Source organism: Schistocerca piceifrons, chromosome 3 (genome assembly GCF_021461385.2).
Source record: "Schistocerca piceifrons isolate TAMUIC-IGC-003096 chromosome 3, iqSchPice1.1, whole genome shotgun sequence".
Classification (NCBI taxonomy): domain Eukaryota; kingdom Metazoa; phylum Arthropoda; class Insecta; order Orthoptera; family Acrididae; genus Schistocerca; species Schistocerca piceifrons.
In genome coordinates, this window is record NC_060140.1 from 897009316 (window position 1) to 897029777 (window position 20462).

Consider the following 20462-nt stretch of genomic DNA (forward strand, 5'->3'; position numbering starts at 1 on the left):
TGCCTCAACAACTATGCTATATCACTCAGTTTCAATTTTTGGCAGCTCTCATGAAAATGTCCCCAATAAACAGTCCTACGCAACTAATTTTATGAGCTATACTGTATTGAAAAGAAGTACTAAATAAGCCAGCCCAGCTACTACAATTTTATTTTGCATTCTATCAGTGTTCAAAGAGGCATCCATCTTTACACTGATCAAATCAAATCAATTTTAGAATTCCTCCAAAATACATTTCAGCTTTCATTAATTGAACATTCTTGTTATCTGATGTTTAACATCATACATATTAGCAGATCATGAAAAAAGGAAAGAAAAAGTGAAAAATATAGAAAAAATTCTTTGATGTATCTTCAAGTTAAAAAAAAGTTAAAAGCACAAACTAGTAACATTAGAACTTAACATCCTATCGACCTCAAGTTTGTTAGAAATGTAGCAGAATCTCAGACAGTGCAAGGACAGGCAAACAACTTAGCTGCATTCTTTTTAAAGAAACCAATTTAGGACAATTATGAAATACCTTAGTAAAAGATATTTTTTACAAAAGTAGTTCATTCTTTTGTAATAAACCAGTTCTTATTAAGATCACGCTGGATTTTGTCCAAAGACCTCCAACATGCCTTTTTGCCACAGAAACCTGTGCACTCTTGCTATTTCAAATCAGAAGCCTATTGAAATTTCCATGGTATATTAAAGTGGTGTGCTGCACCAGGAATCGAACCTAGAACCTTGACTTTCGCAAGATATGCTCTTACTGACTGAGTTACCCAGTCCCCACACTGTTTTAATCTGGCCCAATAAGTTTCAAAACAGCGTACACACTGCTGCAGAATGAAGATTCACTCCAGAGACTTGCCCTTCATTATATATTTACATATAATAAATGCACATTAACATAATTTCAATGCATGTATCAGACCACTTTTGTAAAAAGAATCACCACCATTTACACATATTTCATGTATGAACTGTTAAATATACATTAACTGCACCAGTCCACTGAAGGTTTCAGATCGTTAACACATTCAACACAACTCACCTTATCCACATGTGGGTGCCAATATTCATCATGTACAGTCTTCGGAGGAGCATCAGTCAGGCGAGAAAAGAATGTGGGATGTGTTAAATGGATTGCAGTGTAGTCCAAACCGAAATGATATGCAACAGCTTGCTGGATCTTTAATTTCACAATTCTAAAATGAGACAGTTAGCACTAATTAAATTTTAATACAGGATGCAATAAGCATTTAAAATGGGTCATATAAAATTCTGAAAGCAAACTACAAAACACAAGATGTAAAATGTTACAGGACACAATTATAATTAATGAGGGGAAAAATAGGGCATTGTCTCTTCTACCCTTTGCACTTATCCTTTCTCATGCTCATGCTTTGCCTCTACAGCTAGCAATATCTCTTCACTGTTGATCACATTGAGTTCTCCTCAATAACATCTCTAACCAGCTACAGGGATTTTACTCATAAAGCACACAAACAAACAATAGTGCCGGAAATTAATACAGCTTTCTTTGGTTTCCTACCATCCTTCACAACTGGTATAAAAGATTCAGAAAATGAGACATGAATTTAACAATAAAACTGCTCTAGGAAGCACTTCAGAGCATTTTACTGTTACTTCATGACACAGGAGTCAGTCATTAAACTTCAGTTTATATTTACTGTAACTGCTAAATTATGGTGAGTTGTGTTTTCAGCATACAAAATATGAGGTTGGTGCATAAGTTCACAGCATTTGTGTTTTGCCTGTTGGTACTAGAGCTGCTATGGGTTTAATTATTGATGTCATTTTTTATTTGTAGTTCACTGTTGCTATTTGAGTTTACATATTGTCATTTGGAGATAGTGAGTAGAGCTGTGGAGGCTAGAAAATGGAGTGCCAAGTGAAAAAATCTGAACATTTCCAACATATTCTTCTACCTGAGTTCAATAGAAGACTGACAGCAGTGGAGGCAGCTATAGACATTTGTGCTGTGTATGCGGATAATGCCACTGGTTTACTCATTGTAAGGAGGATTTGTTTTAACATTAGTGATTCTCCACATTCAAGAATACCTTCAGAGTTTGATGAAGATTGTTTAAATGCATTAATCCACAATGATACACATCAGTCAACTCGAGAACTGGCAAATGCAATGAACTGTGATCGTTGCATCGTGCAACATTTGCATGCAACGGCAAAGGTTCAGAAATCATATGTATGGGTGCCGAATGCTCTAAACCAAAACCACAAAAACCAGTGGGTGGATTTCTGTGCAAAAATTTGCATTTCTGCTTGCTCGTCATCAACTGGTTCTTGGACAACACTGACCATTCCTATTCTGTATCATTACTGGTGACGAGAAATGGTGTCTTTATGCTAATACAAGGAAAAGAATTGTTGAGCCCAAACAAAGCAGCAACTTCCCGTACAAAGACCTGCGCACATCTGCTAAAGATAATGTTGTGCATCTGGTGGAATAGCAGAAGTGTGGTGTACTATGAATTGCTTCCCTGAGGAATAACAATCACTGCTGATATTTACTGTCAGCAACTGGAATGTCTTGCACACACAAACCAAGAATGATGATCAGGAAGACTGAATGAAGTGATGCTACTCTACGATAACGCCGGCTCACATTCTGCTAGACTGGCAAAAACACTATACAAGAACTGGGCTGGAAAATCATTCCACACCCACCTTATTCACCTGATCCCGCACTCTCAGATTTTCACCTTTTCAGCTCACTATTGAACAACCTACAAAGAACTTCATTTTCGGATGAAAATGCACTCCGAGCATGGTTTGATGAATTCTTTGCCTCAAACCCATGTCATTTTACTGTTGCAGAATAGAAAAGTCACCCCACTGTTGGCAGACTGCTGTAAATAGTGAAGGAGAATATATTACTGATGACTGAAGTCTCTGTTACATGCATCTGTTGTGTTTATTAAACTTGTGGAAAAACGCTACCAAACTACTACACCAGCCCAATATTAGACAAACCATTGGTTTTCGTTCACTGGTTCAAAAGAAGTGGCCATTTTAAATTTGTCACAATAAATTAAGACTGTATATCACAATACCTCAGTAAACATATGAATTTAAAATAATGGGGTGATTTTTGCCACAGGAAAGATGTGTTAAAAGTGAAAAATACGTTTACAAGGATAGGCTCACTCCAAGCACAAATTATTCTCAAATGATACTCACTTCTGGTAAATAATTAGCCTACTTTTTAAAAAATCAGTCTAGCCATTCTCTGCATAACTATTTACTTAGATGACATCACAAATTAATGGCTTCAAATTGGGTACTTTTCTTTCTGTCTTCCACCACACATTCAAAATTACAACTGACTGTTTGAAAAACACAGTATGCTTACTTGTATATTGCAAAGTCAGGTTTCTTGAATAAATTCTTTGCCTTTTCCAACATATATATGTTGGTGAAAGTTCTTCCATGTGACAGCGCTCCTGAGTGGAGGTCCAAAATTGAAGCTCCTCCATCGGAGCCACCAAGTCCAATACCTCGTTGAGCAAGACTGAGCAGCATCTCTGCCTCTGTTGCTGAAACTAACTTATCAGATACCAACCGTCCACAACGGGCAGGTGCACATCCTGCAGAAAAAATAAAAACTGATATTATGCGAGGAGGTCAATCTTAAAGCTGATGTTTCCAACTCCTTGTGCATAAAATAAATTTGCATTGTTGACCAGTTAGGCAGAAGCTGATATACACAGACTTTTTTATTTTTATTCTGTACCTGGAAATTTCATGAGCTCTGCTTTTATTTCATTTGAACAGGCAATGTCTTGTGCTTGGTGTTGCAAAACATCCTTTTGTTTTGCTATGCATATTTCACGAGAGTTCTTCGATGTAAAATACACTACCGCCATGACTCCAACCATCAGTATGCCTCTTGCCCAAAGTCTTTGCTTTGGAAACTTTGGCATAGGACCATATTTCCTGAAAATGGGATAATGAAAAAATAAAACTCTAATGGACATATAGTTAATATATTTATTTTAGTTTAGATAGTGACTATGTTACATAACAGCTCAAATTTAATCATGTGTTTATATATTTTTATTCAAAATTCAAATGGCTCTAAGCACTATGGGACTTAACATCTGAGGTCATCAGTCCACTAGACTTAGAACTACTTAAACCTACCTAACCTAAGAACATCACACACATCCATGCCAGAGGCAGGATTCAAACCTGCGACCGTAGCAGCAGCGCGGTTCCGGACTGAAGCGTCTAGAACCGCTCGGCCACAGCGGCTGGCCCTATTTTTATTCCACAGAGCCTGTGTGTCTAAGGTACATGATAATAGAACATGTCATTTCAAATGTGAAACTGTTGCAAGATCTATAAAATGCTAAAATGAAAATAATATGACAATAACAAACATTCAGCATTAAAATGTTCCTTCATTTTTCAAAGATGAATAATTAGAAAGATTTATAATAATAATTTTGTTGTAAAACATAATAATCAGTACAGTTTAAAGCCAACTGCAGATAAAGCACAGTTGGAATGAAAGATGTGAGCAGAACAAGACGAATGACACTGTCAGAAAGACTCAAATTTTATCTGACTGGAAGTGAAGACAGTTGCCAAAGAAATGATTTGTCAACAAGGAGAGAAATTATGTTTTATTTTCTTTCACTCAGGCAAATGTGATAAGTGAACTGAATTATAAATATGAAATTTGTGCCCATGTGCACCTTAGAATATCATAGCACATACGCAAGAAACACAGAGAGCCACTCATGTAAAGAAGAGACAGTTCCCAATCAGCAACAAGTGGCTTCAAATTTTATTTTTTTCTGAAGTAACCTGCTATGGAAACGAATGAAGTGTTGTAATAGGCATGTAGAGAACATGTTTCTCCACAATCGACCACATTTTAATGATTCAAACAATTTAAGGACTCATCTTTTAATCTGTAAAAAGTACCAAATGGAAAGAAGGAAGACTAGGGTTTAACATTCTATTGTTGACAAGGTCATTAGAGACAGGGCATAAGCTTTGACTGGGAAACGACACGAAAGGAAATTGGACATGCACTTTCCAGGCAACCACCTCAACATCTGTCTTATGTGAGTTAGGGAAATCACAGAAAATCTAAATCTGGATGGCTGGAGGGTATTTGAAGTGAATATGAGTTCAGTGTCTCTCCACTGTACCACTTCTCAGGCTGTCTAATGCTCTTGCTGCTACTACACTTCATGCCACAACACAAAGATAAGCAAATAAATGAGCATACAGTGACAAGAGATGCTGAACATTACTGCAGTTACCATTTTCATTTTTCTACAGTGAGCATCAAACTGCCAAGTCTGAAGAGGAGAAAATCTGCTGAGACTATGGCAGCAGTGAAGCATGACATGACCTACCTCTGCTGCATTATTACACACACAATGACGGCTGGCTTTATCATACAGGCCTCGAAAGGGTTGCCAGCATGCTCTGTCTGGAAATCATCCAGATCATGCACAATAAAAAATGCTACCATTACTCAGTCTTTGGAGAAAGCCACAGAACCTACCGTCACCAACTCTGAGAAATAATCAAGACTGCAGGATTCCACAGCTGGTGCTTCATTCCTTTGCAGTATCTGATTTTCTTGGGATTTTAATGATGGTTTACGATACATGATTCTTCCTAAGATTTCATCTCCTGCTGTGGAGACACATTCATCGAGCAATAAACATCATATAATGCAAGCAACTGATATGACTGTATTCATCTGCTCAGCACATATTCTATGAGAAAACACACCACAACTTATACAGTCAGACAATACCTCCCAGTACAGGACACTGATCACCATCCATACAGCTCAAGTCTTCCACACATACTGCTGCTGTGTGGTAGCCATTTTAAGCCAACAGAGACAATCTGGAAGAATGAGATGATTCAGAAGAAATAAACAAAGGCTGGGATCCAATCCTTCGTAGAGAATATTACGACACTGAAAGACTATTAATCTTTTTCTTTAATGAAAACTTCTACTTCTTCCAGTTTAGGTAACGGATGGATAACTGTTGCTTTCGTTGCCTGTAACAGTGCAGGTAGAGCTGGTTTGGAATCCTTTGAAACTCGTGCTTTATCTGGTATCTGACAAAACTCATTCTAAGGCCAAAAACGGTGGGCTTTCTAAAGTGCCTGATGCTTCTGCACTCAAAATCTGGTTAGCTAATTTACATGTTCTGCATGTCACATTTGTAACTATTCACTGAGATATGGAAAATGTCAGTAAGTCTACTAATAAGACGTATTTTCACTGTTGCTGCTTACACAACTGCATGTTTGAAATTTTAACCTACAACAAAATTCAATAAATGTAATCCAGCCACATGCAGAAACTGTCTACTTGGAAATTCATCTACAGAATAGGACAACTTCTCAAGCAGAAAAGATTTCAATTCGTTTTTAAAACTTTTCACTATTCGCCATCACTTTCAATTCACAAGGGTGGTGGTCAGTTATTTTTATTTTTTAAGCTCTTCCTGATTCTTTGCAACCAATATCATAAGAGACTAAATACACTGTGAGGCTGTTGTTATTACGCTCAATTTTTAAACAGTTGCTTACATGAGGTTACAGCAGAGTACTGAATACTGTACTTTGTTTCTATGTGTCGAATTACCTAAGAAATTGTTCCATGTAACATCAATTAATATAAGTATGCAACATATGCTAATTTTTTAACTCTTTCATCAGATATTATACAAAGTAGCTGTAACAACTGTTAAGCAGCATTGCGATGGTATGCAATGAAGACCTCGTTAACTCAATCTGTCTGTGAAGACCTTGTAATACTGGTAACCACTTACTCCATGATCAAAGATATATTAAAAACTGCAGAGATTTCTTTAATCTGCCAATAACTAGACTTCTACTGCATAGTTACACTTGTAGCAACTTTATCTGTATCACTTTACACTATTTTTTACGAAACCGTTTTTGCACCTCCTGTAAAATTTAACAAATGGAGTTACAAGGTTTTCATTGCTTACCATTGATGGGTGATTCTGAACACAAATTGTCCAAAACCCAACTTACATTCTTCACAAATGATATCTGACAACCCACAGAAAGGTAACCACTTGGATTTAATGTTTCCAGATCATTTTTAAACTTTTTGATTCAGTACCACAACAACAGATTTGATGGAAAATGTCCGTAAGAGGTATCATTTCAGACTGGTAGCTGGACACAGAACTTCTTGACAGGCAAAAATCAGCATGCTATGTTGGACAGTGAATAAGGGTAGAGGATAAGGATAAGGATAAAGATAAGCTGAAGAGATCAAAATTGGGTAACATCCATTCAGCACTAGACAAAATATCAGCCTGGTGCAAAGATTCAGAACTAACTTTCATTCTAGATGAATGTTAAGCTGTGCACTTCTATGGACAATAAAATTCAACAGTCTTGGACTCAGGAATGGCTTAAGGCCCAAGTGACGCAAGCCACTGCTTGGGGCACCATGCTGAGAGGGGTGCCACAGCTGTAAGATGTTCAGATGAAAGTATGTGACGAGAAAGAGAGGACAAGGGATATCCAAATTACAAGTCACTTGTGTGGAAAAAATGTTCTCAAATCGCCTCTGCTAGGTGTACCCAATTAACGAGTCAATCATGTCGTACAAACATGGGAGTAACAATCACAGTGGAATGATCACACAGACAAAAGTTTAAAATCAAATGCATGGTACGATTTTATACATTCATAAGAAAGCAGGAAGCTTTGGTTCATCAAGAGAGACTGTTATTTCCTTATGAAAGATTTAAACAATATATACGTAAAGACTGTTTTATGGAACTATCTTCTTGGGTAATGCATCAAAAGTAAATAAACTACTAATTCTGTAGAAGTGCCAGTAAGAATATTGTGTAAAATAGATAACTGAACATCTTGCAGGGGCATTGTTAAGAATCCTGGCATTCTTATACCCACCTTCCTGTGAATTTACTCCTTAATGGTGTTTGTTATCAATAAAAATCAGTTTCAGCTGAACTCCAACTTGTACAAGCACAATACAAGGAAAAAAACATTTTTTTTAAAAATGTAGAATTTGTTTCCCAGTATGGTGTGTAGTCGAGTTAGGTATTCTTGTGCAAAGGTATTCAACAAAGTCCCACATAACATAAGGCCAGAAACTGGAAATCCCTACCAATTCAAAAGGCTGTTCAAAACTTACTTCATTTGACAGTCCTGTAAATTATTTAGAATCAAAGACTGAAAATTCCTGTCAGCTACATGGCAAGCAGTAGCATTAATTAAAAAATCTGTATGGCAAGCAATGGTATCTTGTAAAAAAGTATCTTTCCTTACAGATGTAGGTAATCAGCTGCTTTGAAAAACAGCCACATAATCAAGTACATATTAAGATACCAATATAAGGTAAACAGCAGTTGCTTAAAACTAGAGAACATCTGATCACAATTGGTGTAGGTACACCTTCTGAAATGGCAGCCATTTAACTAAAAATGCTAGACATCCTTGAGAAGTTAATTATTCTGTGCCTGTACCACCCACCTAGCGGTAATGTGGACACTTTCATCAACAAATTAACTGAATGTAATCAAACCCTCTTGCAGCCATTGTTACTGTCAATAAAATTCTGGATAAAAAGGAATATTTGGTATGAGCCATCGTCTTTGACCAGTGACTTAGAAAACACAACACACAACTTATAAATAACATTGTGACAGTAATGTAATATCAGTGACTTTTTTCAAATGGGTTAAGCTGCAGATCAGTCTGCCACCACAGGTGTTCCCCCCCCCCCTCCCCACACACACACACATTCATTGACTTCACCAACTCACAACCAAATTGTCACCTTCCTACCTAACCTAGACCTCAGGCAAGGTACAGATCAATCTGTCACCACAACCAGGTTGTTTAGCTTTCATAGTAACTGGTTTCACCAACTAACGTAACTGTGCACATACACATCAAAATTTGACATCACAGCAGCCATTAATAATACATCGCTGGTCAAGGTTGACAACTCCTATCGCATATTCCTCCTGACCCAAAATTGTTCAATGTATGCTACCCCAGTGGTAATAAGTAAAATACTCCAACGTTTCAGTCACTGTTCCAAATGGCCTTCTTCAGGGTGTTGTGCTGACTGCTGAATGAGAAAAACTTCAATTCTTCTTTAAAAACCACCTATTCCAGGTGGAAAGGGTAGCTTTATGAACAGACAGACTGTGTAGCTATGGGTTCCTCTCTCTCACCTACTGCACCAGACATTTCAATGGAGCATCTGAAGACATTTCAATCGACTCGTCTGAAGAAACAGCTCTTCAGTCCACACTGTTACACCCAGAATGCTGGTTCCAGCACTATGATGATATCTTCGTCATCTGGCCACATGGAGAAGAAGAGCTAGGGAACTTCCTCCAACACCTAAATAAATAGCACAGCAAGATTGAATTTACTATGGAGATAAAAAAGAATGGGGTGTTGCCTTTCCTTGGCAGTTTACCAAAAAACCTGATGGTAAACTTGGCCACAGAGTATATAGAAAATCCACTGGCATGGACAGGTATCTACACGTTGTCTCCCATTATCATTCTAAGCAGAAGAAATCTGCCCTTCATACATTAAGTAGAGGGCCCACAGAATCAGCAAAGAAAAGCATTTGAAGGCTAAGCTACATAACCTCAAATTCATCTTTGGAACCAATGTTTATGGGATAAAGAGGACAGAGAAAATTATGGCAACAAAGGATGAAGGTAATATGGACTCTCTGCTGAGCAGGTATCAAGCCACTTTTTCAAAGCAGCAACACAATAAAAGATGTCTTTGCTCAACAAACTGCATACTGCTGGAGTCTACAAAACTGGCTGTGAGTGTGGACTAGTGTAAGTAGGTGAGGCAGGGTGACACATTAGCACAAAGACATCTGAAAATGAAAGACAGACGCATCTGAGACGAAACAACAAGTCAGAGTGGTGGTGGAACATCAGGATGAGAGCACAAACCAATAATCGTACTGGTGAAACAGTCACTTACCTTGAGAGGCGAGGTTACAGAGGCAATAGAAATAGCTAAGTGGCCTGCTAACATGAATAAAGAACACAGCTACAGACTTCCAGTGCCTTGGCTGCCAGCAGTAACAGCACTTAGGGATGACAGTGTTCGCGGAGCAACCCACACATGCCTGCAGGAGACCACAGTAGCTGTACGTACGCAGACTACTGGCATGCCTAATTTTCAACACCCAATCAGACTACAAAAACAGCTTCTTCCCTTACCATGTAAGAAATTAAGTTTTTCTAGTTCAGTGCAAAATCCTGAGGAAGGCCATTTGCAATAGTCACCAAAACATTTCAAAATTTTACATGTTAACAACACGGTCACAATCCCTGAAGAATTTTATTGGCTATCTAACTGAAGTCCTAGAAAGAATTGCAGCCTCCAAAACTATCACTAGTGTTGAGGATGAAATCAGTAATAATGTCCTAAATATTTTGAGCACATGTGGTGTGATAGAAATGGTAAACTCTGCTAGAAGAGCATCAAAAAGTTTAGCTTCAGTTTTAGGCCTTTCGTAAACATATATTGACAGGGAGAATTGTAAAGTATTCGTAAGACATCATGATCTTTTTGAGCATTACTGCCAGATAATAAAGCTACAGACAGGCTGCAAATGATTCTTCTTGGAGTGTAAAATACAGGGTTATTACAAATGATTGAAGCGATTTCACAGCTCTACAATAACTTTATTATTTGAGATATTTTCACAATGCTTTGCACACACATACAAAAACTCAAAAAGTTTTTTTTAGGCATTCACAAATATTCGATATGTGCCCCTTTAGTGATTCGGCAGACATCAAGCCGATAATCAAGTTCCTCCCACACTCGGCGCAGCATGTCCCCATCAATGAGTTCGAAAGCATCATTGATGCGAGCTCCCAGTTCTGGCACGTTTCTTGGTAGAGGAGGTTTAAACACTGAATCTTTCACATAACCCCACAGAAAGAAATCGCACGGGGTTAAGTCGGGAGAGCGTGGAGGCCATGACATGAATTGCTGATCATGATCATCACGACCAATCCATCAGTTTTCCAATCTCCTTTTTAAGAAATGCCGAACATCATGATGGAAGTGCGGTGGAGCACCATCCTGTTGAAAGATGAAGTCGGCGCTGTCGGTCTCCAGTTGTGGCATGAGCCAATTTTCCAGCGTGTCCAGATACACGTGTCCTGTAACGTTTTTTTCGCAGAAGAAAAAGGGGCCGTAAACTTTAAACCGTGAGATTGCACAAAACACGTTAACTTTTGGTGAATTGCGAATTTGCTGCACGAATGCGTGAGGATTCTCTACCACCCAGATTCGCACATTGTGTCTGTTCACTTCACCATTAAGAAAAAATGTTGCTTCATCACTGAAAACAAGTTTCGCACTGAACGCATCCTCTTCCATGAGCTGTTGCAACCGCGCCGAAAATTCAAAGCGTTTGACTTTGTCATCGGGTGTCAGGGCTTGTAGCAATTGTAAACAGTAAGGCTTCTGCTTTAGCCTTTTCCGTAAGATTTTCCAAACCGTCGGCTGTGGTACATTTAGCTACCTGCTTGCTTTAATCGTCGACTTCCGCGGGCTACGCGTGAAACTTGCCCGCACGTGTTCAACAGTTTCTTCGCTCACTGCAGGTCGACCCATTGATTTCCACTTACAGAGGCATCCAGAAGCTTTAAACTGCGCATACCATCGCCGAATGGAGTTAGCAGTTGGTGGATCTTTGTTGAACTACGTCCTGAAGTCTCGTTGCACTGTTATGACTGACTGATGTGAGTGCATTTCAAGCACGACATACGCTTTCTCGGCTCCTGTCGCCATTTTGTCTCACTGCGCTCTCGAGCGCTCTGGCGGCAGAAACCTGAAGTGCGGCTTCAGCCGAACAAAACTTTATGAGTTTTTCTACATATCTGTAGTGTGTCGTGACCATATGTCAATGAATGGAGCTACAGTGAATTTATGAAATCGCTTCAATCATTTGTAATAGCCCTGTACATACTTTTTCTAGGGCATTGGTAAATCAAACCTGGGATGAAATGTACATGGAAAACAATGTAGTAGCTAACTTCTCTAAATTCTGCACATTGTTTAAATTAATTTTCCAAACGTAGGCATTTCAGCAGCTAAGAAAAATAACTGTAGCTATTAGAAAGTACACGCTGACACTTAAATTTCTCAGGTCTTTATGGAAGCACTATGTTAATCCACTGTATTTAGATTACTACCAAGGTATGAAAAAATATACAGGAGGATAACGCTTCCTACAAAAAAAATGAAAAAAAAACATACATAATCTTGAAAATAAAAGCAAAGTAGTATGGGTTTTATAAAACGTGAAAATGGAAAAGTCAAACACAAGTATAACAAAATACAAATCAAATATGGGGGTATAATAATAGAAAATCCTATGGCACTGGCAAATTTTGAAACTGATAGTTCCTCCGGGGATTACAGAAGCGTCCGATTCCACTTGTCTGCTCTGACCTGAGACATTATCAATATGGCGGAAATGACCATTCTCAGCATCTTCAATATGGCACCTATGACATCACTACATACATACGGCAACAAACACAAAATTACATATAAATACGATAATAATAATATCTCCCTCCAAAAATATAGTCAAACAGGACAAATTGAGTGTTTTAGGGTGGGGAAATAAGCTAAATATTAAAATAAAAAAAAGCACACCACGATCCCAAGAAACACAAAACGATTACAAAAAAACACTTACAACTACAAAAATTGGAGTCTGACATTTCTCTTGATTTATATAGGTCAACCACAGCTGACATACCAAACCACCAACATCTACAACTAAAAAACTTGGAATTGGACATAAAGTTGAATCAGACATTTCCCTTGATCTATACAGGTCAACCACAGCTGATGATACCGAAACACCAATACCAACAACTACAAAAATTGGACATTCCCCTTGACCTATATAGGTCAACCACAGTTGACGATACCAAAATACCAACATCTACAAAAATTGCAATTGGACATTTCCCTTAATCTATGTAGGTCAACCACAGCTGATGATGCCAAAAAATCAACACCTACAACTATGAAAAACAAAACCAAACCCACAATACCTCAAAAACTTAAAAATCAAACATCCCTACAGAAATAAAAACATAATCAGTACAACATATATATATATATATATATATATATATATATATATATATATATATATATATTCACCACCAACAAATTCCAGTTCTGCAAACTAGGTTGGCCACCCCAAGCACACACTCTCTCTCTCTCTCTCTCTCTCTCTCTCTCTCACACACACACACACACACACACACACACACACACACACAAAGAAACCCAAACACCCACAACCTACCAACCTCAAACATCACCCCCCCCCCCCCCAAACAAAAACCACAAAGAAAACGAAACTCACACCTTACAAATCAACAACTACTGCAACAAAAATGTCCTCTACAACATAATCATAAAACAATCCCCCACCCCCAACCAAAACCAACCTACCTAAACCCGCATTGATTACCCACAACCCCCCCCCCCCCCACCAGCACATACCAAACCCTCAAAACTAATCACCTTCGACCTATACATCTTACCCACAGCCCTCAGAAAAACACAATAATCCCCAAGGACACTCTTCCGCCAGCAATACTCATCTAAATGAAACTGCAGGTTAGAAGAGTGTCTCTTCCCCATCTGATGACTGATTTAATTGACACCCAAAACCCCTCTATTGTATCAGTACATGCCCCAGTTTCATAATTTGTAAACTCTAAACTATGGTTCACAACTAAATGATCAAAACCCCTCTAAGACGAAAAAGCATCTGAAACTGCAGTACTCTCCTCCTCAATATACTCTTCAATTAACCCCACCAATTCCCTCGTAGCATAGCCCTACAAAACTCTGAAAACACAGTCACAAACACAGTCAGCATACCCCCCCCCCACCCACAAACCAAACAGAGATTTACCCTTCCTCTTCCAAACTGCGACTTGCTGATCTCAACCACCACTCCCGGCCCACCCAACTTACCCCTGTACTTCACATACTCGAAACACAATTACCTACAAAAAGGAAACCAGTCCAACACTGTTCTCTTACTCACTCCAGTCCCATGCACACAAAAACTAATCGAGGACCTATAACAGAAATAGTATGTCAACAAAATAATCTCTCTCATGGCCAGCTTAGATTTCTCGAACCACGTACCGCATCCAATGGAGCACCAGATGTTATCACACTGTCACCGCCACATGTACCCCCATCCCTGGTCTGAAGAGGTGCCGGAGCTCCGGTCAACTTCATGTTCTCAGAGCAAATACTGCACTTCACAGTTTCAGCAATTAGTCCAAATACCTGGAGGAATTTAATAATGGACAACACGTCATCTGATCAATGCTGTGCATGCCCCCTTTGGTTTCATTGTAGTAGAGATTGATATTTCTTTTTTTTTTCTCTGTTGACTTTTCCACCTTGTTGAACTAGAAGATTCTTAGTAGCCTTCAGTGTGGAGATGTATGAAACAACAGTAACTGGTGCGTTGCCTGTTTTCGGATCTGTGAATAAGAACTTAGAGGAATAATGCAAAAAAAAAGCGTTCAGTGCATAGTGCTGTGGAATGCAGAAAAAACAGCAAATTGGCGCTCATAGGAAGAAGAACAAGACCAAAAATGCAACAGGAGCATAATATGTAAGAAACTGTCTACGCAACCTGCCACTGATGATGCCTTGCAGAAAGTAAAGGCGAAACGCGTATGGCACTAAAATTGTGTTTTATTCAGTTGCTGTCAGACGGTCCATAAGTGAAAATCATCAACATACCGTAGTACAGGCCCACTGCAATCAGTTTCCAAGAAAATACTATGAAGGGAAATGTGTGCAATGGATATTTGGAGATGGTTACCTTGCAAAAGGCCACTGCTCACAGCGAAACATAAAGCTGCACATCTTCAGTGGACTAGACAACACAGAAACTGCTTGAAGGTGTGTCTGGTAAGTTATAATTTTGCTTTATTTCATTTGAAGCTAGGAGTCGATGCACCAACATCCAAATGAGGCATTTAACAGACAGTGTGTGAATGGTGCAGTCAAAGCTGGCGTTGACTTGGCGATTTTTTGTAGGTGCTGACTGTACCATGATATGGGTCCACTCATGCAGCTTGCAGTAAACATGAACCAGAATGTTTGTGAGCTCCACTCTACCACAGGGAGGTAGTACATGAAAAATTATCACCACTGAAAAGATTGTGGTAGTTATCTAATAGCGTACACACTGAAATACGCATTTATGGTGACAAACATGGAATTATATTATGCATCTCACAGTGAGTTGTCTCTTGGATGTAGAAAGCCAACAGAGTTCTTCAATTAAAAACAGTGCAATGACTTAACATTACATGTGGCTATTTTATTGACAGTGAATTCTAACATAACCTAAAACACTAAATTTCTGGCTAAAAGTCATGAAGTGGCCCCTCTTTGCATTTTTCATATTTTATGTAACTATATCTGTACATAACATGCATCAAAACACTATTCTGAGGCTTGTTCACCATCTAATGCACTGTTACCGAATATGCCATCCAGTATTAGCTTTTATCATGAAAAGTGGTTTTGAATATGACATGAACGTAAACATTAGGCAATGTTACAGATAGATCTGCTATCTCAACTTTATTTAGCATTCAAATTCGTTAGCTTTTCCAATTAACAACCAAATGACAGCCGAATGGAATTTTTTTGCTACTAGTCACGGGAAATCACCTTGTGATGGAATTCGAGGTACAACAAAGCGGTCAGCAGCAAGAGCAAGCTTGCAACGGCCACTTAATGGACAAATTCTTACTCCCCTAGATCTGTTTCACTTCTGCTCTGAAAACATTAATGGAAATTTGTTTTTGTCAGTAAAGATGAAATTGAAAAAAATATTGTGTCACAAGAAGAGAGGTTTAAACTTGGACAAACTGTAGCAGGCACTAGAGAAAATCATCACTTTTTACCTATTGATGAAACAACAATTCAGGTCAGCAGAGTTTCAAATGTTTGTTCATCTTTTCTAGCTAAAATGGGTCACAGTAATGAAGGAGGCATATTAATGTCTGCTCTCCAACCAGGACAATATGTTGCATGCATCTACGAAAACGTGTGGTGGATTGGGAATATCTGTGAGACCTCCACAGAGCAAAGGGATGCATTAATAAACTTTATGCACCCACATGGTCCAGCAAATTCATTTTATTGGCCACCAAGAAGTGACAAGTGCTGGGTTTCGGAGCACCACATTATTGTAGTTATTCCAGCTCCATCAGTAAATTCGTCTGGCCAGCAATACACCATTCCCCTTGATATTCATCAGAAAATTAATGTAGCATATCAAAAACTGAAACAGGTTAGAGGAAACAATCTAAGGAACCCAAGAGGGCCTTCTAATTTTACACAGGGCACTTAAATAATTTTACTTTCAGGCTTGGGATCCTGTGGTAAAGAAACCCACCCGTAGCTGTTGTTGCTAAGCTATCGGGCGTGGCCCCTATGGCTATGGGAATGCTGGTTTTCTCAGGTGAAATGAAACTAGCAGTGGTTATGCCACCATGGATCATAGCAACTCATTTATACACTTCTTTTCCATCAGTAAGCTGGTGGTGTTCATTAAACAGGCTACAAATAATTAGATGATCATGCCAATAAATTTCATGATTTACATTCATTCTTAATAATAAGTGTGTGCGTGTGTGTGTGTGTGTGTGTGTGTGTGTGTGTGTGTGAGAGTGAGAGTGAGAGTGAGAGAGAGAGAGAGAGAGAGAGAGAGTGAGGGGGGGGACGAGGTGACAATTAAGAAATAACATTGTTTCTATTTTTATTCTTTTGCTATTTGGACTTAAGCTAGGTCCTATTCATCAGGACTTCTTATTTCACTTATCCCAGACATTAATAAACATGGATAAGGCAAAATAAAAGATTTCAGGTATAATTTGAGTGCCAGAAAAATGTGTTCAAACTTCCAGTGCGCCTCTTTGATGATGCTACTTTTTAGGGCCTTATATGCTTGCACTTTTCTAGATAGTTTAGCATATGCTCTTTCTAATGACCATAGTTTAGAAGTTTGGAGAAAACACTTTTTTGAAAAATTTGACTAAAAATACCCATTTTTAGCACTTTTTGAAAAATCGTCAACTTCACCCTAGATTTGTGAAATAATGGATAGCAATAGGAGAATGAAATTTTATATTCTAAGACCTTATGTTGTTGAGTTATGGTGTGCAATGTTTCATGTACATCCCACAATTACTTTTGGAGATATAAAAAACTAAAGTTCGCGTTTTTTTTTAAACAGCTATTTTTTTGCCCAACTTTGCTTCAAATTATCTATATGAAAATTTCTCAGAAATCCTTTTCTTAATATTTTCCTTTAAAGAGCTCTAAAAGTTGTATAAGATGGCCAAGTTTTGTTTCTTTCATGCAACTACTTACAGATATATCTCATCTCAAAGTTGCTGAAAATTCAAGGATGCACTATTGGAAGCTGTGCTATGGTTTCAAACAAGTGACTATATCTGCAAGTATTGAATTTCTGAAACTGAAGCTTTACCAGTGTTCATGGAAAACATGTGTGAATGTTCATACAAAATTTCATCAAAATCCATGATGGTCATGTGGGAACATTTCTCGATATTAGACCACTTGGCACGGAATGGCCCTTACTTATTTGCTGCCCTTTCCTCTATATTTCCATGATCACACTCCCAATTTCCATTGTTACAACCGCCACGTTTATGGGGCTGCAGGTATACATTTCATATTTGATAAGTACTTATATGTATCAATCAATTTTGCACTTTGGTAGGTCAAAGAGATCAGTAGTATCATCAATGTGGTGCCCTTATTTGGTTTTCTGAATTGGTTGTACATTTTTCTTAATGCATATTTTGTTTCATTACAAATCCTCAAAGGTTCCCCTTTTCGATGTGATCTTTGAAACATGATGAGACAACACAGAGCATTTAAAATAATAATAATAATAATAATAATAATAATAAAAGAGTAACAGAAAGGTTTCAAAATCTGAACTGATAAATACACGAAGAGAAATGTCTAACATCTCATGAAAGATACACATGTCAAGGTACAACATACTCTAGCATCCAGAATATCACTTACAAAGGATCGAAGACGACAAGTAACAGCTCACACACATGAATAGTTACAGTCATTTTTCCTCATTCTCCTGTAGAGGGAGGAAGTCTTAATATAGGCCTATATGTTGTACAACAAAAAATATGCTCTGCCACTCAGTGCATTACAGAAATTTGCACAAAATAGATGGATGTTGAGCAAACGAACTACAGTAGTAATTTGTAAAATGAAATATGACAAATATATTTCATTCTTAAATCCTTTGTTCTCTAAATCCTGATTTAGAAGAAACAGCTTCACTGCAGTATCAAAACTGATGCTGAACCTGTCACCAACAAATTTTTGAAGTATACATGTCTTGACAAGAATAAGAATCAAAAACAAAACAAAAGGGAAAAAAGAAGCTAAGAGAAAATAATAATCTTTAACATTCAAATAACATATTAGTAGGGGAGACCTGCAAAGAAATATATATCTCTTACATGAAAGTAACAACAAAGAAAGGAATATTGGAACAGAAAATTATGTGGATGGGGTATGGAGGGAGGGCAATGAATGTGGGCAGTGAGAAATAGAAGGTTGGAAGAAAGAAATAGGATATAAAGAAACAAAGTTCTTTGAAGTGCATGAAATATGTGACACTAACATAACTGGCTTGTTAAGGAGTACGTTTATATTGCATTTATTTAGAATCTACATCATCTTTTAAATTCGTGTTTTCTCAGATATTTTTCATGGAAAACTGAATTAATGGTAATTGCTACACTGATCAAAAAAAAAAAAAAAAAGTGGGATACTGTTAAGCATACAACAAGCTCTCCATATTTAATGCTACCATAGTGTGCGCTTAAAGTGATCCTGAAATTTTTATCGTATTCATTTATCATTAGACTGGATTTCTCACTTATCTTGTCACTTCCTGTTAGACTAAATTAAGGTATTTATCTGTCTTCATAGTTGTGCTTTGTAATTTTTCTGGTTTTCAAATGTCACTATTAACTGCTACATTGGCTAGATGTTTAGTGCCATACAAATTAGTTGAAAATCATACATTTATAAAATTACAGTGTGAAGCTTCCATGCTGTTTAATATCGTTGGGTTTTCGTGCACAAATACATAATTCACTTACAGATTTAATGATACAATATTTACAAACAATTTCGCCATTGGAATAGAAAATTTTACTAGTTTTTAAACAAAACCTGGTCACGGGAACATTAGTTGGCCTATTTGCTATGAAAGAAGCATTTTTGTTTGATTTCAAAATTTAATTTCGGTGTTTGCAAATGGAAAATTTCTTTTGTTTTTCCAGCTTTTTCCTAGGCCTTAATCCCCTTTCGATGTGCAAGTTTGATAGCGGGGAAAATTCAGTTGGGCATAAAGTTGCCAGAAACTCTTGTACAACAATAGGCAAACAGTTCTGCGAAAATGGCCTTCAAAGTAGGCAAAACAACTAATATGTATAATTTCTTACGGTGGTTTGTCTTTTGTTTGCTCCTCCTTGTTATCAGGTTTAGGTGATGTAGCTTTGGGTTTATTCTTGGCATCTTCTTTTTTCCGAACTTGCCTGAGTTCGCCTCTCGGTTTTGATAAAGTCATTTCGAACGTAAGAATGAAGAACCGTAACACTGAACGTGGGCCAGTGCTTGTATTTAGCTGTCTATTCTAGAATGCCAAATGAATTATTTTTGGTGATAATGATAATTACAAAATATATTGTTGGACTAAACTAAGTTTTCAAATTTGATGCGACTCTACTATTAAGTCACTTCCCCAGTAAACGAGACTCAATTACCGAACAAATGACTTAACCTCAACACTTACACCACCCAACAAACACAAGCACTGCTCTGTTTACAATAATCGAATCCGAGTCAAATGCTGCCAACATTGTATGCTCGCGCTACTTTCATTCCTGACTCTGCTTCCCACTGCATAGTTTGCTCATTATCGTTTTATACATCATATTTCCAGTTATTTAGATCTTATCATTTCTACATCTGCAGAATTCCTTAACATCGAATAATTTCATCAGAAAAAAACATACTAGTTACATATGCAGACTTTGAATGAAAAGACGCTGAATTACAAAAAAAGAAAAAAAAAAAATACTTCATGTGCTCCGTCGTGACAATTAACTTTCAGGACAGAATAAAATTGTTACAGACACAATAGCAGCTCTGGCACTGCACGTGTAGAAAAACGAGTTGATGAGAAAAGTGTAGTCTTTGTGAATAGGTACTGCAGTCATAAGTAACTCGGTCCT

The 20462-nt window shown here is 37.8% G+C and overlaps 1 protein-coding gene across 1 annotated transcript in view; it reads right to left on the reverse strand.

Moving 5' to 3' along the window:
* LOC124788208 (2-oxoglutarate and iron-dependent oxygenase domain-containing protein 3-like) overlaps nucleotides 1–20039 on the reverse strand; it is a 47593-nt gene extending 27554 nt beyond the window's left edge. Inside the window, exons 1-5 of the mRNA XM_047255386.1 lie at nucleotides 20021–20039; nucleotides 19671–19861; nucleotides 3764–3966; nucleotides 3383–3617; nucleotides 1040–1193 (exon numbers count right to left, since the gene is read on the reverse strand). Coding sequence (XP_047111342.1) covers nucleotides 1040–1193; nucleotides 3383–3617; nucleotides 3764–3966; nucleotides 19671–19795 — 717 coding nt within the window. The 5' untranslated portion in view covers nucleotides 19796–19861; nucleotides 20021–20039. The remainder of the gene's footprint in view (nucleotides 1–1039; nucleotides 1194–3382; nucleotides 3618–3763; nucleotides 3967–19670; nucleotides 19862–20020) is intronic.
* Between the last annotated feature and the right edge of the window lie 423 nt (nucleotides 20040–20462).